The sequence below is a fragment of the Salmo salar genome, chromosome 01, assembly GCF_965601325.2.
Source record: "Salmo salar chromosome 01, fSalSal1, whole genome shotgun sequence".
Taxonomy (NCBI): Eukaryota; Metazoa; Chordata; class Actinopteri; order Salmoniformes; family Salmonidae; genus Salmo; species Salmo salar.
The window spans coordinates 32,658,232-32,681,659 of record NC_138291.1 but is presented as its reverse complement, the minus strand read 5'-3'; the positions used below and the strand labels follow the sequence as shown (position 1 = coordinate 32,681,659).

At 41.5% G+C, this 23,428-nt stretch overlaps 1 protein-coding gene across 1 annotated transcript; it reads right to left on the bottom strand.

Moving 5' to 3' along the window:
* Nucleotides 1–7,568: 7,568 nt before the first annotated feature.
* On the bottom strand, nucleotides 7,569–12,439 carry gnpi (Glucosamine-6-phosphate isomerase). The gene is given in 7 exon segments (NM_001140531.1): nucleotides 7,569–8,466; nucleotides 8,599–8,773; nucleotides 9,009–9,193; nucleotides 10,843–11,025; nucleotides 11,724–11,825; nucleotides 11,948–12,095; nucleotides 12,404–12,439. Coding segments are annotated over 6 exon segments (828 nt in total). The 5' UTR covers nucleotides 12,072–12,095; nucleotides 12,404–12,439; the 3' UTR covers nucleotides 7,569–8,407.
* Nucleotides 12,440–23,428: the final 10,989 nt, after the last annotated feature.

The following is a 23,428-nucleotide window of genomic DNA, read 5'->3' as shown; positions in this document are numbered from 1 at the left end:
GCCTAATAAAGCCACACTCGGCAATCTCTGTAAATTTTATATTGAGCCATAAGCATTTGTTTTTGTAAACTATAGGGTGGGTTTGAGCAAATTTAAATGTCACAGATTGGTTTGAATTCTTTGGTAGCCACCCCCAAATTCAAAGAGGAAGAGGCAGTTTCCACAAATTTCAAATAACTCAGGGAGTCAAGTCTTTATCTCAATAGGTACATTATCTACATTTGGTTGGTATGGGACACAACAGGAGTGGCTATGACATTGGTTATTGACCCCCTGGTGATGAGAGGGAGTGTACCTATATAATGACAATAATAACATTGAATGAAAATGCTAGATACGTCAATGATGACTACTTTGTTGGGCATATCGACAGTTTTTTCACGTAGTCAGCTCTGGGATTTGAACCAGCAACCTTTCAGTTACTGGCCCAATATAATTACAGAGAGAGAGGGGTCGAATTGCAGGGCTGCTAGGAACTCCCAAAGAAAATAAGGGCACTCCACATTAACTTAAATTAAAAATATGAATCTAGGCTCCCATGTTAGCATTTCAAATGTTTCCATTTATATTTTAAGGGCACTCCTAACAATCAGTGTCACTTGAATGCTGAATGGAGGCTAGCTTCTTCAAAAAGTAAAACCATGTAACAGAATATTTTATCCAGCATTTTGTTGTGAACAATACCATTCCACCATTGATAGTAATTCTCTAAACAAATACATTTCTTGTCCTGATGCAACTAATCAACTAATGATCAAGCCCTTGATTAACTGAAGTAATGCAGTGCCAGAACAAAAATATGCACCAAGGCTGGGTCCCTAGCGCCAGTTTTGAAGAACACTGCCACATACCATGATGTGTTGTGATCAGAGCAGGCTAGTGGGAGGAGCTATAGGACGGACTCATTGTAATGGCTGGAATGGAATCAATGGAATGGAGTCAAACTTGTGGTTTTAATATGTTTGACGTGTTTCCATTTATTCCATTCCAACCATGACAACAAGCCCATCCTCCTATAGCTCCTCCCACCAGCCTCCTCTGGTTGTGATGTCAAGTGATATGATCAGCCATGACTGTTTAACAGATCTCTGCATGTGTGATTCCCACAGTGAAGCATGAAGGAGGAGGTGTGATGGTGTTTTGGCGGTGACACAGTCTGTGATTTACAATTCAATGCGCATTTAACCAGCATGGCTACCACAGCATTCTGAAGCGATATGCCATCCCATCTGGTTTGCGCTTAGTGGGAACATAATTTGTTTTTCAACAGGACAATGACCCAACACACCTCCAGGCTGTGTAAGTGCTATTTGACCAAGAAGAGAGTGATGGAGGGCTGCATCAGATGACCTGGCCTCCACAATCACCCAACCTCAACCCAATTGAGATGGTTTGGGATGAGCTGGGCTGCAGAGTGAAGGAAAAGCAGTGCTCAGCATATGTGGGAAGTCCTTAGAGTGTGTTGGAAAAGCATTCCAGGTGAAGCTGGTTGAGAGCCGGGCTGACTCTCAGGCCGACTCTTTTCTCTGTATACATCAACGATGTTGCTCTTGCTGCGGGTGATTCTCTGATCCACTTCTACGCAGACTACACCGTTCTGTATACATCTGGCCCCTCTTTGGACACTGTGTTAACAAACCTCCAAACGAGCTTCAATGCCATACAACACTCCTTCCGTGGCCTCCAACTGCTCTTAAATGCTAGTAAAACTAAATGCATGCTTTTCAACCGATCTCTGTCCGCACCCGCCCACCCGACTAGCATCACTACTCTGGACGGTTCTGACTGAGAATATGTGGACAACTACAAATACCTAGGTGTCTGGCTAGACTGTAAACTCTCCTTCCAGACTCATATTAAACATCTCCAATCTAAAATTAAATCTAGAATCGGCTTCCTATTTCGCAACAAAGCCTCCTTCACTCACACTGCCAAACATATCCTCGTAAAACTGACTATCCTACCGATCCTCGACTTCAGCAATGTCATTTACAAAATAGCCTCCAACACTCTACTCAGCAAACTGGATGCAGTCTATCACAGTGCCATCCGTTTTGTCACCAAAGCCCCTTATACCACCCACCACTGCGACCTGTATGCTCTCGTCAGCTGGCCCTCACTACATATTCGTTGCCAGACCCACTGGCTCCAGGTCATCTATAAGTCTTTGCTAGGTAAAGCTCTGCCTTATCTCAGCTCACTGATCACCATAACAACACCCACCCGTAGCACACACTCCAGCAGGTATATCTCACTGGTCATCCCCAAAGCCAACACCCCCTTTGGCTGCCTTTCCTTCCAGTTCTCTGCTGCCAATGACTGGAACGAATTGCAAAAATCGCTGAAGTTGGAGACATATCTCCCTCATTAACTTTAAGCATCAGCTATCTGAGCAGCTTACCGATCGCTGCAGCTGTACACAACCCATCTGTAAATAGCTCATCCAATCTACCTACCTCATCCACATACTGTTTTTATTAACTTTTTTGCTCTTTTGCACACCAGTATTTCTACTTGCACATCATCATCTGCACATCTATCACTCCAGTGTTCATTTGCTAAATTGTAATTACTTCGTTACTATGGCCTATTTCTTTATCTTGGCCAGGTCGCAGTTGTAAATGAGAACTTGTTCTCAACTGGCCTACCTGGTTAAATAAAGGTGAAATAAAAAAATAAATAAGAGAATGCCAAGCGTGTGCAAAGGGTAGCTAATTTGAAGAATCTAAAATCTAAAATATATTTTGATTTGTTTAACACTTTTTACATGATGATACACTACATGATTCCATATGTGTTATTTAATAGTTTTGATGTCTTCACTATTATTCTACAATGTAGAAAGTAGTAGAAATAAAGAGAAACCCTTGAATGAGTAGGTGTGTCCAAACATTTGACTGGTACTGTATATATGTATATTTTATTTATTTTCTAAGTTGGCTTTAGCTAGCACGGGTTGCCAATCTCCCAACCTCATAACTAATCAAGTTAGAGTATCTAGCTTCTCTAACTACTGTATCTTAGCTGGTATGCCTGCTGGCAAGGTTAGTAGACTTTAGAAAAGCAAGCAATTGCTTAATGTACTGAATAAGACTCACCTTCCTTTCAATCTTTTACCCAGATTTTAGCAGAGATGCAGAGCACATTTAGTTTGTTAAAAAAAGAACCACCAGTCAAGAGGATACAGACAGCTCAATATGTATGGTTAGATATGCAGAAGCATAAACTTATTTTTGACATAGAATTAAGCATAATGATTACGGCTCTAGATTGCATGAAAAAGCTGTTTCAGGTGTTTGAAAAATGCTAAATCCTCCAACTTCCATATGGGGGGAGGGGGGACCCCTCCAGACAACCTCCCTTCCATCTTCACGTTCTTTGTGCCCCCTCAGATTATGGGGGTGCATGACAGCCCGAGTATAGGCTTCTTATCGTAGTGAACGATATCAGCAAAATGCTTGCGATACGTGATCAGGATGGTTTTTGTCAAGAATTTTTGGTTTATAGTCCCAGCGCTACTATCAAAGTAGGAAGCTGCAGTTGATAATTGTGCCTTTATTGAACACAAATAGATTTATGTTTTAAAAAATGGCACAGTTAAGTCACTTATGAATGTCACCAAATGCATCCCTTTCTAAGATGCAACGGAATTAGACTAGTTGCTGATGGTTCATTTCAAAAGGATAAAGGGTGTTCCATCCAAATCATAAAGATATTCAGGAACTAAATGTAATTCACACAGACAGCAAATTAGAAGAAAAAAAACACAACCTGTATGGAATGAGTCTCCGCAGCTTTATCTTGTGCTTCAATCTCACCCAGATAAATGCATAGACCCTCTCCCAACCTACATCTTTGTAAATCTGTCTCCATGGCTGTTGTTTTCTTACCTCTAATAACTCTGACAGTGTAAGATATTTCTCTCCCACCCACCTTTAGTTAGCCTGTGTCACCCTGGTAACAAGTTTTAAAGGATCCAACTGAACTGCAAGCCTAGAAGCACAAAGAATTTGTACTTTTAAAAACAGATAAAAGTTTGCTGTCCGTTTTTGTCACTACCCTCCTGAGAGACAATACATTTTTGTCCTCTCTAGTGGACATCAGTTCTTGGGCCGTATCTCTGAGGCCATACAAGCCACTGTATTAAGTCCTGTTGTTTCTTTGAGAGGAGATTCTGGGCTTTTCAATGATATCACGTGTCATTCCTGGTTCTTAAAAAAATGTATGCCGTCCAAATCAGTACATTTCATGGAAATGAATATCTCAAGAATTGTTAAGTGAATTGTCAGGACTGTGTAACGATTTTTTCACATTAAATAAAAGCGAAATAAGAGCTTATCAAGAAATCGCCTCTGTAGTGGACACCCGTATGCTGCAACTATGTTTTCACCTGCTGTGCCCATTGACTGTAGTGTTCATTATTTTCATATTTAAGTCCTAATGACCACTATAGAGGACAATTTCAACTTAAAATATGAATCATTTCGCAATAAAAGAACAATAATATGTTTTTCTATTCTTTTTTGGGGGGGGTCTCAGGAGGCTACAGTAGTTGGCGGTTTGAGAGTATAAAAGGTGTGAAGGTATTTGAAGGCCTCACATTGCAGTTAGTTCTTAAGAGGGAGATCAAACTGACCCTCGGCTATGTACGGTTTCTCAATTGTTTTTGTTTCTAGTTCTCGCTTTTCTTTTCAAACCAAAAGTCGGTCATACAAACCAATAATCACCTAGATATAATGAGAAATTGCTTTTTCCAACAATTTCTTGCTTGACACTGATGAAGCTTGAACAGGGTGAAACATTTCTACAAGAGATAGAACACATTGGATTTCTATTGAACACTTTACATCGTGGATCTGTATTTATCTTTTTGGGGGGGTCTCAAGCATCAAATATCTCCCTGGGAGTAGGTATTGATTGGTGTGTTGGGGTAGCAGCGGGGAGAGTGTGGGTCAGAGGAATTTCATTGCTATGTCAGATACGGTCAGTGTCGTCTTTGATCATTGGAGCAGTAACAGGCTGTCCAGTCAGAGCCTTGATTCATTGCAGCCAGATAGGAGGATTGCCCCATTCTTTGTTTTGGATCTTTTAACCAGTGCTCACATCTAATAAGTTTGACTACCCACATACACAGGGTGACACACCAATACACATAAACATGAACACAATTAACTCAGGAATTAAGATGTTAATAGTACACAAAGATAGTGCATAAATATTTCTATGGTGGGTGTGATTGATTGGACACACTGAACCATAAGAAATGGATTAGGTAGCCCTCCTCACACAGCACTGAAGCTGTCTACAGTCTAGAGGTGTTTGCAGATGGACAGAGAGTGAGGGAAGCTACATGGGCTGCATTCAAGTATCAAAGTCAATGTTCATCAAAGAGGAAAAACAAGGCCAACATGTCCTCTGTGTTTTCCATAATCTTACACTAGATTAGAGGGAAAACCTAGCAAGTCCCATACACTGAATAGGTTTTTTAGTCATTTTGACAGAACAAGGGTCCACAGGCTACTGACAAGCTGTCACACATTGCAAACGTATCACTGTTTGTCTTCAGATTGTATTGATTAGTGCTTTCTTTGCTATTCTGCCCCCGTTGGGTAGTTTAGCACACTTGCTTTACTAAGAGCGACGACGGCTAGCGACTGACAGGCAATTTTCCTCTCCATTTGTGGCGGTTTATTTCCATTTACTGCCAAAGCAAAGACCTAAAGCCCACATGATATTCTGTGCAAAGAACCACTCAGCACAACCAAACAGAGGCGGCGGTAATGAAAGGGGCAGGTGGGCATTTGATCAGGAGATCCTCATCCCGTCATGGACTTCATGGAGTTATTTGTGGCCCTTAACAACTGATTTAGGGTCAATTCTTCCAACTCCCTTTGAACAAAAACCTCTCCTAAACACTCGCTCCCCAAATGTAAGAAATGATGAGTTGCACCACAAAACTGACTCTAGTCCAGTTGCTATGGGTATAAAGGCCTAAATCCATAGGATCAACAGACTCCATCATAATCTCAAGGTACTCCGTTGGTGTGACTGTTTAAGCAGAGGGATGGCACTGCTTGATGATGGATACAGTTTAGGCTTCTCTATTATGTCAATTCCCTGGGGGTTTTGGTTAACTTTACTGGTTAACAGCGCCTTAATTTTACATACTGAGGGAAAAACCATTAACATCAAGCAGAACAAATTGTCAGATCATTCTATTAGCACACAAACAAAGAGCAGAGGAGGTTGACTCCGTCTTGTCATTCTGCGGGCTGGGTAATTAAACTCTGCATAATATCAACAAAGCAATTGCTTTGTATTTACATGTCAAATCTAATCAACATCAGAAATTATATAAGTAAAGTTACCACAGGGCTAGTTTAGAACTGTGATGCAGACTGATTTTTATTTGTATTGTTACAGAACTAGTGTTTTATGGAGGACCAGATTAAATCAAATTAGCCATAGCAATGTTAATACAGCAGAGATGTTTTAATCAGTAAACTGGAAATATCAAACTGTGCTTGGAATCTGTCTGGTAGTTTTACAGTTGTGAAAACCAGATTGTCTCCCTCTGTCAAGGTTATGCTATGCTAGTGGCAGCAGGTTTCTAGCTAAGATTCAAACAACACCATGAATGAAGAAATTAAACAGAAGAGGTGGTGTAATCCATTTACAGCGTATTGTTTTGCTAGCAGACACCTTAATAATAAGCATAAATTGGATAGAACTAATGCAGACAAATCTAAAGCTAACTGTGTAGAAAGACAATCTCAAAAGAAAGATCTAAACAATATCTACTCCATGCTTTCAAACTGAAGGAAAAGCTATAGAAAATGTCTAATGAACCAAGCCGAACAGTGCTGAACTGGTTTCGCATCCACTAAAGTTTCTGGAGCCATGCTGGGAATGACAATGTTAAAAATATCTGAGCCAGCACAGTACAGATGAGCACGAACATGCGAAATTTTTTATACTATTCCTCTCATCAATTGGTACTGGCCCCTCTGATTTTGTATCTTAGTAGAGAGTGACACCTAGTGCACAACTGTGTGACTAGAAATTCATATTTCACTCCCAAGTGTTGCCTTCATTCCCCTGTGTATCATGAATTTCAGATAAATGAATGTAAAACTCAATATTTGCACTAGATAATATACTGTCCTTTATCCATAAAAGGGTGGGAATAACCCCCTAAATCTGACTCCTGAGTATACAACTCTGAATAAGTAATACTAAATAAATGACATTTCTTTACAAGAAGCATCTCTATAGAACTAAACCATTTATGAGGGGACATTTGACAGGTCGTTGCTAAAGATACGGGCATTGTCTACGATGGCGTCCTTCGCCAAGGTCTTCACTCTTGTCCTGGAGACTAGACTGGAGCCTGGCTCATTGAAGGCAATGTGGCCGTCTGGTCCGATACCTTGAGAGATAATTACTCAGAAAAACTATATTTTGGTATTTGTTTCATTAGTCCATTGCTGATATAGTTCCAAAATGTTTTGCATATCAGCTTTCAAGATACATAACTTTCAAAATACAAATACAGCCAGTATGAAGCATTTTTATGAGTTACAGTACAGTATGTGCACATTTAATTTCTAAAAAAGACTCAGTAATCTTGTAAGTAGTTGGGACACATTGAAATGAAATGTTCTACAAAACCACAACAACAAGAAAAGGTAAATTAATGACTGATTAGAGATGTTTGAAAAGTTAACATTATGCCTTGACATCAAATGATTGCCAATACAATCTTGTGAGAGCATACAATATGGCCAAGAATGACATTTCAGATACAAAAGACAGTATATTGAGTGTAAATCACTACGGTGGCAACTTGGAAAGTATAACTGACTGTCAGGTAAACAAACCTATGGAGCGTTCAAAGCTACAAATGACATGGAATGGAGTGTAAAGGAACTATAGTGTTGTATGTTTCCCTGTTAAACAGGTCTCAACAACCCAAACTGGATTTATTTCATCTGAGCTGGTCTAAGCATTTTGCTTTCGTCCATCCTGTCTCTAGATTGTGCAGATGGAAGAAAGAAGTAGTCGAGAAGGCAAATAAATCTGTTTGAGACTAATACTGCAAAGATTCTGACCTCATAATATATTGGTAACAGTTGTATATGAGAATTCATGGCATCTTTAACATATCAGCTGAGGGGGCATTTACAGTTAGCCTTCATAGTATCCTAATGCAATGTAACAAATGGAGCAAATCTCATGCACTGTAATGCTTGGTTAGTTGTTATGGCAGCCTTAAACCACAGCCCCTCAACTGAAGTGCTGACAAACAATCTCTCTGGCACATTGTCATGCTGGTTGTAGCCTACCAACAACTGGGTCCATCCACCATTTTGAAGTCTGGAATTCTCTGACTTGGTTTTATTCTCCATTATTGGTCCTTTATGCTGAGTACTGGGTCCACCAGTCGGTTGTGAACATGCATCAAACCTGGAAGGAAATTAACAATTAATGGAAAACATGTTAGGTGGGTAATAATTACCAACTGGCCAGTATCAAAGTGCACTAACTTTGTTGTAACCAATTTCCTTTATAGTAAACCCTGTCCTATTCCATGCTTACCTTTGAAGTACTTGACTGTTTTGACTCTGAGCTCCAGTGTGGCGTCCTCGTCACACACAAAGATGGTGCGTGGGTGCTGCTGGAAGGCTGAGACGGTCCACATGTGGTTGACCCCCTCCTCTATGGCTTTGTACAGGGCAAAGGCTTTGTGGGCTCCAGTGATAAGAATCATAACCTATAACAAACAAACACAATCAATATAAAATCATTAGAATTGAAACATCTATTGACACAAGAGTCATGTAATGAACACATTCAAAATTGCAACACAAGTTAGCTTTTGTAAAGAAAATTAGTACATCTACATTAGGTTAAAAAGTTTATTTTGTCTACATAGTGTAAAAATATCTGTGCCATGAAAATATACGAAATAGACAAATAGATGAATATACTGTTAAGACCTAGTTTACCTCTCGGGCATCCATGACTGTCCCCACACCCACAGTCAAGGCCATGGTGGGGACCTTTGACAGGTCGTTGCCAAAGAAACGGGCGTTGGCTACGATGGTGTCCTTTGCTAAAGTCTTCACTCTGGTCCTGGAGACTAGACTGGAGCCTGGCTCATTGAAGGCAATGTGGCCGTCTGGTCCGATACCTTGAGAGAGAATTAATAACTAAAATTATCTTTTGCTATTTGTTTCATTAGTCCATTATTGACATAGTTCCAAAATGTTTTGTATGTCCACAATCAAGTTAAGATATAAAACTTTCAAAATACAGCCGGTATGCTATTTTGCATCATATAATGCTATGTTTTGCGTCACATATGATGTAAAATGCATCATACCGGCTGTATTTCTCTATTTTGAAAGTTAGATACACAGAGGTATGTGGATATCCTTTAGTCGATTTGGCTATTTCAGCCACACACGTTGGTGACAGGTGTTTAAAATTGAGCACACAACCATGACATCGCCATTGTCAAACATTGGCAGTAGAATGGCCTTACTGAAGAGCTGTGACTTTCAACGTGGTACTGTCATAGGATGCCACCTTTCCAACAAGTCAGTTCATCAAATTTCTGCCCTGCTAGAGCTGCCCCGGTTAACTGTAAGTGCTGTTATTGTGACTTGGAAACGTCTAGGAGTAACAACGGCTCAGCCGCAAAGTGGCTCACAGAACGGGACTACCGAGTCTGAAGCACGTAAAAATCATCTGTCCTCCGTTGCAACACTCACTACCGAGTCCCAAACTGCCTCTGGAAGCAGCATCAGCACAATAACTGTTCGTCGGGAGGTTCATGAAATGGGTTTCCATGGCCGAGCAGCCACACACAAGCCTAAGATCACCATACACAATGCCCAGCGTCGACTGGAGTGGTGTCAAGCTCGCCGCCATTGGACTCTGGAGCAGCGGAAACACGGATGCCAGGAGAACGCTACCTGCCCCAATGCATAGTGCCAACTGTAAAGTTTGGCGGAGGACTAATAGTCTGGGGCTGTCTTTCATGGTTCGGGCTAGGCCCCCTAGTTCCAATGAAGGGAAATCTTAACGCTACAGCATACGTTGACATTCTAGACGATTCAGAGCTTGGGGAAGGCCCTTCCCTGTTTTAGCATGACAATGCCCTCGTGCACAAAGCGAGGTCCATACAGAAATGGTATGTTGAGATGGGGGTGTGGAAGAATTTGACTGGGCTGCACAGAGCCTTGACCTCAACCCCATTGAACACCTTTGGGATGAATTGGAACGCCAACTGCGAGCCTGGCCTAATCGCCCAACATCACTAATGCTCGTGGCTGAATGGAAGCAAGTCCCCACAGAAATGTTCCAACATCTAGTGGAACGCCTTCCCAGAAGAGTGAATGCTGTTATAGCAGCAAAAGGGGGGGGGACCAACTCCATATTAATGCCCATGATTTTGGAATGAGATGTTTAACAAGCAGGTGTCCACATACTTTTGGTCATGTAGTGCATCTTGAAAACTTGATTGCAAAACATTTTGGGACTATATCAACAATGGACTTATTAAACAAATACCAAAATATAATTTTTGGGTGGAATTGTCCTTTAAGACATTGGCTCCTTTAATGAACATAGACCATTGACAAATTGATTAATGACCAGAGGACAGTCGCATTAACATAAAGGTAGCCCTGAGACTTTGGACCCAAATTCAATCAATTGAAGATAAAATAGAAACACACTGCGGGTCATCTCTGAATGTTTATTCTGTATTCAGGGTGTTAAAACACATTAAAACCTATTTAAGCCACAGGCATGCATGCAAGTATAAAAACTGACCTCCCACAAACAAGTCGATTCCCCCAGCCTCTGTGATCTTCTTCTCAAAGGCTTCACACTCTGCTTCCAGGTCAGTGATATTGCCGTCCAGGATACTGGCATTAGCTGGATCGATGTCAATGTGCTTGAAGAAGTTGTTCCACATGTAGGAGTGGTAGCTCTCTGGGTGGGCCCGGGGCAGGCCTATAAGTAATATAATAATTGTTTTTCTTACTATAGTTATATTACAAATTTTATAACAGTGTTCTTTTGTGCTTTTCTTACTTATATATATTTAAAAAAACAGTTGCACTGTTTGAGAGGAGAGCTTGAAGTAAGCATTTCATTGTACTGTGTGCATATAGGCTACCAAATAAGCTTTGATTTGGTAGGAAAGACAGGTTAGAGCAATACAATTTCTCATCATTGCTGATAGAAAGGGAGTATAAAGGCATATACAATAAGATGGAGATGAATCGGTAGCCAAGGTTGCTTCTACTTAATTGCCTGCACTTTACCAATTTGCTAAAACAGGAGAAAGTTCAGACTTTTGATGTGACACTTCATGTGACATTCTTGCATTTAAAGACTAAAGCAAAAACAAATGCCAGCTTCGATCACGCTGCTAATAAAATCCAGCCAAGTCAGCTTAAATCCCAGTAGCGGCCAGCGTCACCTCCCACTTCCTCTGGTTATAAATGAGCTGAGTGGGCAGATTATTTCTTTCTGCAAGGCTACACCACTCTGATTCTACTTCACTACTTCTATTACTCCCCAAAAAACATACAGGGTTAGTTTAATATTTGACCCTTTGCTGTTACAAAGGGTTTGGCTTGGGCTAAAAAAAATCTTAGCCCATCTGTGGTTGGGAGTGTAATTTGTACCTGTAGGCTCAAACTCACCCACATACTCATCCATGTTGAAGGTCTTCACATATTTGAAAGAGAGGTCCCCATTCTTGTAAAACTCTATCAACTTTTTGTAACAGCCAAAAGGAGTGCTTCCTAAAAGAGAGGGACATGGATGATACTTACATACCTACATGACATGCAAACTAACATTTAGTCCCTGGCAAGTTACAGTAATTACCAGATACACTTTTATCTGTAAATCAACCAAAGTTTACCTGTGGGTAATCCTAAAGTGAAGTATCTGTCAGCACTGGGCTTGAACTGGATGATTCTGTTGCGGATGTATTTGGCTGCCCATTCACTGGCCAGGTCATAGTCCTCCAGGATCACCAGTCTCATTTTGGAGGTGTTGAATCCAGAGATCTAACAGGGAATCAACAAGGACCAATAAGGCAAGCTAATTTGCTTATTCATATAGCTAACTACCTATCCAAATCATACATAGAATGTCGTCCTCAGTACTGATAGATAGCTAACGTTAAGCATCTGCCCTAACAAGCTAATTAGCTAGCTAGTTTGGCTTGTATTAGCTAACTTAGCTAGCGACCAAAACAGTAACTTGCAGTCGCTATAATCAGCAACATGTGCTGGCATTCATTTTTTTTTTAAATAAACCAGAAAAGCACACTTTTTGTGAAGAACTTGTAAAATAATTAAGCAAATAGGCTCACCCTCTTGGTCTCGTTGTGAATCTGGGCTATTTCAAGTTTACCGTTTTTTCTTTCTTTCTGACGACACAATGTAAACACACTGCACTGATCACGTTATTCACCTCCGGTTGTTCATACGACCAGTACGTGCTCACTCATTGGCTACTTAGTGAAGGGGGGACTTCTGGAGGAAAAGAAAGCGGAAGCGGACGCTGATATGGATTGTGAATGTAATGGCGGTAAAATTAAGGAGATATTGAATATTGTCCAAAAGAATGGAGAACGGAGCGAAGTAATGTACAGTTCTGAGAATGTCCCTTCGTATCTTGTAGGAGTACAGTTTGTTAAGGAGGAGCAGCTGATCGGATTACCAATATTGAAAAATCTATTTCAAATTTCCAAACAGATTTCCAAAGTGCTGGGTAAAGTGAAGGCTGTGAGGATCACGATAGGCGTGCTTGCTTTGAGTTTTTGTACTTCTCTGATCATAAGGAACGTGTGTTGCGTCTCACCCGCTTTGAGCAGTTTGACGTGTCGTTTATGTCTCTTCGGAACAGGGAACCCATGAAGGTGTTAGTATCTGGCCTCTTGTGGGAAGTCGATGTTGAAGAGATGAAAAATATTCCTGGAGTGATCGTGCGGTGAATGATGAAAAAGTGAAGTCTCTTTTCTTTTTTTATATGAAGTCTCTCCCTACTCAAGTTCAGTTTGTGTTATATAAACTACAGAGTCAGAGCATTTATCCCAAGACCAATGCAGTGTGATCAATGTAAAGCTTTTGGACATGTTTCAAGTGTTTGCAGAAGGGAGAAGCCGAGATGTCCAAGTTGTGGAAAAGATCATGTCATGTGTTTTAAAAGTGATGGAAATGTGACATGTTAAATGTGACGGGACCCATGAAGCCACATCTTTGGAATGCCCAACAAGTGTGAAAGATAATGAGGTGACCAAAATCAGGGCTGTCTAGAGCACTTCATATGCAGTGGCTGTTAAAAGGGCTGAAGGTTCAAGTTGTGCAACTGAAGAGTTCATGGTGGTGGATAGGCCTTTTACTGCAGGCTGCAGGGGTTGCCTTTCACCAGCAGGACCCAGATATTTTAAAGGTCAAAAAGGTGGACTTTGTGGCCTTTTATAGCTATGGTGATCAATGGCACTGCCAAGGTGGAGAGAAGGTCCAGGAAGATAGATATTGTTGTGGATGCAGATGAGCGGTTCCTGGGACTGACAAATTACTTGGCAAAGGACTTGCATGGAGTATTGTCACAAGCCATACCACCCTCTCGGGCCTTAGAGCCTGAGAAGGGAGATATGGAGATTTGAAGGAAGAAGTGGGAGTTATGTTTTGGTTTTGTAAATGTACTCTTTATTTATTTTTATTTTTGGGGGGGTGGATTAAGTTACGTATTGATTTTATTTTTACCTTTCAACCTGTCCAGTTGGTGGCGGCACTACACCTTTTGGGGGTTGTAGTCCACCATAAAACCCACAGAAGAAGGAGGGACTTATGAATTGGAAAAACAATCGGCGATGAACAAGGTTATCAATGAGAATACTGCTAAATGGTTTAAAAACTTTTAAACCAGTTAAATGTAACTAAATGTAATCTAAAATATAATCTACGTAATCCCCAAAAGTAATTATTTATCATGAGGGCCATAAACAATTAGTAATGCTGCATATTCCAAGAAAGGTTAAAATATTACTTTTCTAGTAGTCACTTTTGAGGGCACAAGCTCGATTAAATGACGTATATGCTTGTAAATATAGTATAATGAAATTATAAAAAGACAAACTAAGATTTCATCTTCCTTATTACTGTAAATACATATTTGTATGTTTAGTGTTAGAAAAAATATGCACATTTTCTCTAAATGTCTCTTTATCAAAATGTCTGCCCCCATTTTAGCTGAGGAACGTTCAATGTTCTCTTATATCGAGGCTGAGTTGAGTTTTGATAACTGGTCAAGGGATTTGTTAGTCAGTCAATCAAATGTATTTATAAAGCCCTTTTTACATACAGAAACCCAGCCTAAAACCCCAAACAGGAAGCAATGCAGATGTAGAAGCGCGTAACAACATTGAGTCAAAGAAAGTAGTACAGTATAAAGAACTGCTTCACCAGTAGAAATCCCCGATCAGACTTGTAGACGATGTCATGGCGATGTGGCTATCAAAGCGCATACGTACAAACCCTTCATCGTGTCTAACGGTCGTCTCACACCGAACTGCACATGTGCAGGCCGTTAAATCAAAGGCACTCCTTTGATATATACAGTACCAATCAAAAGTTTGGACACACCTACTCATTCAAGGGTTTTTCTTTATTCAAGGCAAAGGGTGGCTACTTGAAAGAATCTAAAATACCAAAATATATTTTGATTTGTTTAACACTTGTCTGGTTACTACATGATTCCAAATGTGTTATTTCATAGTTTATGTCTTCACTATTATTTCAAAATAAAGATAAATCCTGTAATGAGTAGATGTCCAAACTTTTGACTGGTACTGTGTGTGTGTATATACATATTTAGTATTTTCCTTTATCATTTTCCCCTAACCCTACCACCCCTCTCCTAACTGGAGTAAACTAATGGACAACAACACTTCTACTTCCAGCTTAGACATACTATATACATTTATGGACACAATGTATTTTACAATAGTTATCTTTTTAAATCAGACTTTATTAGTATAATTAGTCATTTACACGAGAAACTCTACAGAGCACCAATGGCTACAATGAATGGCTAGATTACTTCTGGACACGTAGAGGGGCCTCCTCCTCACCACTCCATTCATACAGTCCCATGTTTACCACATTCTTGCCGGGATAAACCTTTTATATCTCCCTTGCAGATACCGGCCAGTGTAGAAGCGGAGTAGACGTGGGCAGATGTGTGTGGACGTCTATTTGAATAAATCCATTGAATATTCACCATCACAAAGAAATCCATTATTAATACATTTTAAGCAGGTCCTAAGAAACATTTTAAGACTAATAAAATGTATTTTCAACTGAATAGAATGGTATATTTTGTTACTGGTCTGTGCAGCCTTTATGGTTGCGCCAAGCACATGAAATCAAAATATATTTTGTTCATTAAACAGACAAGACACACTTCGGCTACCCTGATTTTTCCCACACAACTTGTGTCATGGTAATGTATGGAACCGCTGTCATATAAAAAAAAAAAAATGTTATATTTTGAAACAGAACCCAAGGCAAGCTCATGCTTTTTTGATTCACATTTAATCTGTCATTTAATCTAAAAAAAAAGAATAGGCCTACACTTATTGCATGCTAAATGTTTCTGATCAGTGATAAATGACCAAACGAATAGATGAGCTATACCACCTCCACTTATTTTCCCAGCCAGAGAATTAAACAAATATGCAGACGGAGATTCAGTGAAACAAAATCACATTGATTGATCAAGACAAGTCAAAGGCTTTTGTTCGGGAGTAGGCCTCGGCTACTAAGCGACTACGAATGAAGAGCAAAATAATCCACCTGTTAAGCTACTTGACATTGGCAAAATGTTGTGATCAGTGCTAATAAATGATCCAACTAGACAAGATGATCATGAGCAGCACTCACCTCAACTTTCCACAGCCTAATTGTAACCTAATCAATATCCAAATGGATAAAAATACATATCTGACATTGATTGATTTATCAAGACCCCACGCTTGTCTCAAAGCAGCACGAAATGGTGCTGACCACACGCAGGTAGGCTATTGCTTCAGTCATGGGTATTATAACAACTGGATGACTTTGCAAGCAACAATTTGATGCTATCAATTGCATTAGCCTTCTTTATTCCAATATTTTTGTCATTCAGCGATATTTATTCCCACAGTATTTCTTTATGGATCCATCTAGTTGTGGTTAAGAAAACAGTGCATGTGGTGGGCTATGCGAAGAGATGGGTAAAGTGACATGCCTTGCGATGTTTAGAACTGCCAGGATGATAGTAGTAATGGGCGCTGCCTAGCAACCATCAAGAGTTTAAGAGCTTAGTGCTTGTCAATGCCACCTCAGCATTCCATACTACATTCCATACTAAGCTGTTGGCAGAACTTTATGGCAATCATGACTAGGTCAGTTGGCGGAAATAAAAGTAGAGGCTTTTTCACCAGCAATACCTTCATATATAAAGAAAAAAGGTTGTTGGGATGCTTAAGTTGGTGGGAAAACATCTTGGTTTGAGAGGTGTATGAGTAAATAGGAAAAAAGCTACACATGTAGGTTCTGCCTTACATGTTCCTGAGATTCTTACCTTTCAGGATTGGGGTCATAACAGCGAATAACTCCAACCGTTCAAAAGTTAGGACAAAGATTGTAGGAAGAAGATAGAAACAGCTGCTTGTCTCACCCGCTAATAGTGCTAATAGCAGATAATGTTTTTTTCCTCTCCAATCTTAGCGAGATTGACAGCGCCACTGTGACCCAATGAGATCTTAGTCGTGCAATTTTAACATCGAACTAAGATGTTTTGTGCAGTATTTCTCACTGAAAAAAATTGCATGAAAATGAGTTGTCTCTCATTGAATGACAACTTTATTAAAGAATCCCTACTGTTGACCAATCCCCGAAGAAGGGGTGTAGACTGCGGCTCCGAACTATGGTTTTCCTCTAGAAAAACAGTGTTGCGCCCGAACAGCCAGAAAAACCCTCACTGAAGTCCAAAACGAACAAAAACGTCACAAAATGTCAGAATATATGGTTGAACTCTTCTGAACTGTTTCGGCTGGGAAGCATGCCTTAAGGGTGGCCAACCATTTTTCAGGGGGGCCGTTGCTACCCCTCTGACAATGACCCTAATGGTAATGAGAAAGTAAAATCCAAGTGGGTATCCATTCAATTTCACTTGCTCTTTGTTTTCAGACCACATGAAGTCAATGTTTTAATCCTGCTAAAGAGATTCTGAAATAAGGGATGCTCCAGATCTATGCCGTTCTGAACATCTTTTAGATGGCCAGTGTAGTATCCTCCAAACATAACGATGGTCATTGTGGCCAAACAGTTCTATTTTTGTTTCATCAGACCAGAGGACATTTCTCCAAAAAGTACAATATTTGTCCCCATGTGCAGTTGCAAACCGTAGTCTGGCTTTTTTATGGCGATTCTGGAGCAGTGGCTTCTTCCTTGCTGAGCGACCTTTCAGGTTATGTCGAGATAGGACTCGTTTTACTGTGGATATAGATACTTTTGTAACTGTTTCCTCCAGCATCATCACAAGGTCCTTTGCTGTTGTTCTGGGAATGATTTGTACTACCCAGACTATTTGCATTGTCGTCCCCCCCCCCCCCCCCATCCCCTCTTTTACGCTGCTGCTACTCTCTGTTTATTATCTATGCATAGTCACTCTACTTACATGTACACATTACCTCAATTACCTCGACTAACCGGTTCCCCCGTACATTGACTCTGTACCAGTACCCCCAGTATATAGCCTCGCTATTGTTAGTTTACTGCTGCTCTTTAATTCTTTTTTTAGGTATTTTTCTTAAAACTGCATTGTTGGTTAAGGGTTTGTCAGTAAGCATTTCACTGAAAGGTCTACACACCTGGTGTATTCATCGCATGTGACATAACATTTGATTTGATTATAGGATTCTATGGTTATAACAAGCAGTAGCAATCTGCAGAAGGTTATGTACAGTCCATTAAAACTACATGAATCTTTTTCTCTGATCTGTCGTTGCTGGCTAGATGTCAATAGTGATGGTTATCATGTTCCTGGTGGTGTGGTCACCATACTCCATAGTGTGTCTATGGGCATCATTTGAGGACCCCAAAAAGATTCCTGCCCCCATGGCTATCATCGCTCCTCTCTTTGCCAAGTCCTCCACTTTCTACAATCCCTGGATCTACGTCATTGCCAACAACAAGTACGCTTTCGCCTCTTTCTCTTGTTTATTCCTCTTAGGTGTAAGTGACCATAATACCTACAGTGCCTTCGGAAAGTATTCAGACCCCTTCCCTTTTTCACACTTGGTTACATTACAGCCTTATTCTAAAATTGATTAAATTAATAAAAAATCCTCAATCTACACACAATACCCAATAATGACAAAGTGATAACAGGTTTTTAGAAATTGTTGCAAATTTATAAAACTGCAAAAACAGAAATACCTTATTTACATAAGTATTCTGACCCTTTGCTATGAGACTTGAAATTGAGCTCAGGTGCATCCTGTTTCCATTGATCATCCTTGAGATGTTTCTACAACTTGATTGGAGTCCACCTGTGGCAAATTCAATTGACTGGACATGATTTGGAAGGGCACACACCTGTTTATATAAGGTCCCACAGTAAAAAACTATTCATGAGGTCGAAGAAAATGTCCGTAGAGCTCTGAGATAGGATTGTGTCAAGGCACAGATCTGGGGAAGTGTACCAAAAAATGTCTGCAGCATTGAAGGTCCGCAAGAACACAGTGGCCTCCATCATTCTTAAATGGAAGAAGTTTGGAACCACCAAGACTCTTCCTAGAGCTGGACGCCCAGCCAAACTGAGCAATCGGGGGGAGAAGGGCCTTGGTCAGGGAGGTTACCAAAAATCCGATGGTCACTCTGACAGAGCTCTAGAGTTCCTCTGTGGAGATGGGAGAACCTTCCAGAAGGACAACCATCTCTGCAGCACTTCACCAATCAGGCCTTTATGGTAGAGTGGCCAGACAGAAGCCACTCCTCAGTAAAAGGCACATGACAGCCAGCTTGGAGTTTGCCAAAATTCACATAAAGACTTTCAGACCATGAGAAACAAGATTCTCTGGTCTGATGAAACCAAGATTTAACTATTTTTGTTCTGAATGCCAAGCGTCACGTCTGGAGGAAACCTGGCACCATCCCTACGGTGAAGCATGGTGGTGGCAGCATCATGCGGTGGGGATGTTTTTCAGCGGCTATGGACTGGGAGACTAGTCAGGATCGAGGGAAAACATGAACGGAGCAAAGTACAGAGAGATCCTTGATGAAAACCTCCTCCTGAGCGCTTAGGACCTCAGACTGGGGTGACGGTTTACCTTCCAACAGGTCAACGACCCTAAGCACACAGCCAAAACAACGCTTGAGTGGCTTCGGGACAAGTCTCTGAATATCCTTGAGTGGCCCAGCCAGAGCCCGGACTTGAACCCGATCAAACATCTCTTGAGAGACCTGAAAATAGCAGCAACACTCCCCATCCAACCTGACAGAGCTTGAGAGGATCTGCAGAGAAGAATGGGAGAAACTCCCCAAATACAGGCGTGCCAAGCTTGTATCGTCATACTCAGCAAGACTCAAGGCTGTAATCGCTGTCAAAGGTACTTCAAAAAACTACTGAGTAAAGGGTCTGAATAATTATATTAATGTGATATTTCAGTTTTCATTTTATTTTTACAAAAACCTGTTTTTTCTTTGTCATTATAGGGTATTGTGCGTAGATTGATGAGGGGGGAAAAAACGATTTAATTCATTTTAGAATAAGGTTGTAACATAACAAAATGGGATAAAAGTCAAGGGGTCTGTATACTTTCCGAAGGCACTGTATATGTAATTACAGTATATGTACACACTGTATGGTATTAATTGATTGTACTGATGTTAGAGGATGGGATAGGTGTAAGCAACTTTAAAAGGATGGGACGTTAAATGGGTGTCCTGACTCTGAGGTCATTAAAGATCCCATGGCACTTATCGTAAGAGTAGGGGTGTTAACCCCGGTGTCCTGGCTAAATTCCCAAGCTGTCCCTCATACCATTACGGTCACCTAATCATCCCCAGCTTACAATTGGCTCATTCATCCCCCCTCCTCTCCCCTGTAACTATTCCCCAGGTCGTTGCTGTAAATGAGAACGTGTTCTCAGTCAACTTACCTGGTAAAATAACGGTAAAATAAAAATACATTTAAAAAAAGTCCTACCCTACCAAGCTTTGTAGACCCTACCAGTGGTCATGAGAGAACAGTTAAAAAATCTATTTAAGACTACTGAGTTACAGCCCAAGTCACCCATTATTTATTGGGACATCAAAATGTATACGAAAGTGGTTTTATTTAATTCGAGACACATTAGACGTCAACCTTACAGCTTTCCCCTGCATTGCTGTGTATCAAAAAAGAGCTTCTGTCCAATGCCAGTGTTTCTGGACCATGGTTACATTTTTAAGATTCACTATATATACACGAAAGTATGTGGACACCCCTTCAAATGAGTGGATTCGGCTATTTCAGCCACACCCATTGCCACACCACCATGCAATCTCCATAGACAAAATTTGGCAATAGAGCCTTACTGAAGAGCTCAGTGACTTTGAACGTGGCTCCATCACAGGATGCCACCATTCCAACAAGTCAGTTTGTCAAATTTCTGCCCTGCTAGAGCTGCCCTGGTCAACAGTAAGTGCTGTTATTATGAAGTGGAAACATCTAGATGCAACAATGGCTCAGCCGCGAAGTGGTAGACTACACAAGCTTACCTAACGGGACTGCCGAGTGCTGAAGCACGTAGCATGTGAAAGTAATCTGTCCTCGGTTGCAACACTCACTGCCAAGTTCCAAACTGCCTCTGGAAGCAACGTCAGCACTATAACCTTTTCGTCGGGAGCTTCATGAAATGGGATTCCATGGCTGAGCAGCGGCTGGAGTGGTGTAAGCGTGTTCTCTGGAGTGATGAATCACTCTTCACCATCTGGCAGTCCGACAAACTACCTACCCTCCAGGACACCTACAGCACCCGATGCCACTGGAAAGCCAAAAAGATCATCAAGGACAACAACCACCCGAGCCACTGCCCCGCTATCATCTAGAAGGTAAGGTCAGTACAGGTGCATCAAAGCTGGGACTGAGAGACTGAAAAACAGCTTCTATCTCAAGGCCATCAGACTGTTAAATAGCCATCACTAGGCGGCTTCCTTCCGGCTAGGTAACCCTGCACCTTAGAGGCTGCTGCACTATATACATAGACTTGAAATCACTGGCCACTTTAATAATGGAACACTAGTCACTTTAATAATGTTTACATATTTTGCTTTACTCATCTCATATGTATATACTGTATTCTCTTCTACTGTATTTTAGTCTATGCCACTCCGACATTGCTCATCCTAATATTTATATATTCCTTGATTCCATTGTTTTACATTTAGGTTTGTGTGTATTGTTGTGAATTGTTAGATATTACTGCACTGTTGGAGCTAGAAACACAAGCATTTTGCTACACCCACAATAACATCTGCTAAACATGTGTATGTGACCAATAACATTTGATTTGATTTAACAGACGAATCTGGGTTTAGCGGATGCCAAGAGAACGCTACCTAACCCGAATGCATAGTGCCAACTGTAAAGTTTGGTGGAGGAGGAATAATGGTCTGGGGCTGTTTTTCATGGTTTGGGCTAGGCCCCTTAGTTCCAGTGAATGGAAATCTTAACGCTACAGCACACAATGACATTCTAGACGATTCTGTGCTTCCAACTTTGTGGCAACAGTTTGGGAAAGGCCTTTTCCTGTTTCAGCATGACAATGCCCCAGTGCATAGTGAGATCCATACAGAAATGGTATGTCGAGATCAGTGTGGAAGAACGTGACTTGCCTGCACAGAGCCCTGACCTCAACCCCATTGAAGACATTTGGGATGAATTGGAACGGCGACTGCGAGCCAGGCGTAATCGCCCAACATCAGTGACCGACCACACTAATGCTCTTGTGGCTGAATGGAAGCAAGTCCGTGCAGCAATGTTCCAACATCTAGTGGAAAGCCTTCCCAGAAGAGTGGAGGCTGTTTTAGCAGCAAAGCGGGGACCAACTCCATATTAATGGCTATGATTTTGGAATGAGATGTTCAATGAGCAGGTGTTCACATACTTTTGGTCATGTAGTGTTGGTGCTTCTATATTAACTGGGATTTATTTTGATATGTTGGGGTTAACCATGTAAATTCTTATTTCAAGACATTATACCCATAGTCTTCCCGATGTGTTTCACTTAAATGTAATATTAGCATAAACGAACAAAGTATGTTTCTGTGTACGACATTATGCTTTCAACATTTTCACGCTTGGATTGCGTCCTACCTGACAGGTCGCTCCTACCAGGTGGCGTGGCGAGAATCTGTCTCCGCACCATGCGCTCTCACCACTGGTGTCCCCCAGGGCTCTGTTCTAGGCCCTCTCCTATTCTCGCTATACACCAAGTCACTTGGCTCTGTCATATCCTCACATGGTCTCTCCTATCATTGCTATGCAGACGACACACAATTAATCTTCTCCTTTCCCCCTTCTGATAACCAGGCGGCGAATCGCATCTCTGCATGTCTGTCAGACATATCAGTGTGGATGACAGATCACCAGCTCAAGCTGAACCTCGGCAAGATGGAGCTGCTCTTCCTCCCGGGGAAGGACTGCCCGTTCCATGATCTCGCCATCACGGTTGACAACTCCCTTGTGTCCTCCTCCCAGAGTGCTAAGAACCTTGGCGTGATCCTGGACAACACCCTGTCGTTCTCCACTAACATCAAGGCGGTGACCCGATCCTGTAGGTTCATGCTCTACAACATTCGCAGAGTACGACCCTGCCTCACACAGGAAGCAGCGCAGGTCCTAATCCAGGCACTTGTCATCTCCCGTCTGGATTACTGCAACTCGCTGTTGGCTGGGCTCCCTGCCTGTGCCATTAAACCCCTACAACTCATTCAGAACGCCGCAGCCCGTCTGGTGTTCAACCTTCCCAAGTTCTCTCACGTCACCCCGCTCCTCCGCTCTCTCCACTGGCTTCCAGTTGAAGCTCGCATCCGCTACAAGACCATGGTGATTGCCTACGGAGCTGTGAAGGGAACGGCACCTCCATACCTTCAGGCTCTGATCAGGCCCTACACCCAAACAAGGGCACTGCGTTCATCCACCTCTGGCCTGCTGGCCCCCCTACCTCTGAGGAAGCACAGTTCCCGCTCAGCCCAGTCAAAACTGTTCGCTGCTCTGGCACCCCAATGGTGGAACAAGCTCCCTCACGACGCCAGGACAGCGGAGTCAATCACCACCTTCCGGAGACACCTGAAACCCC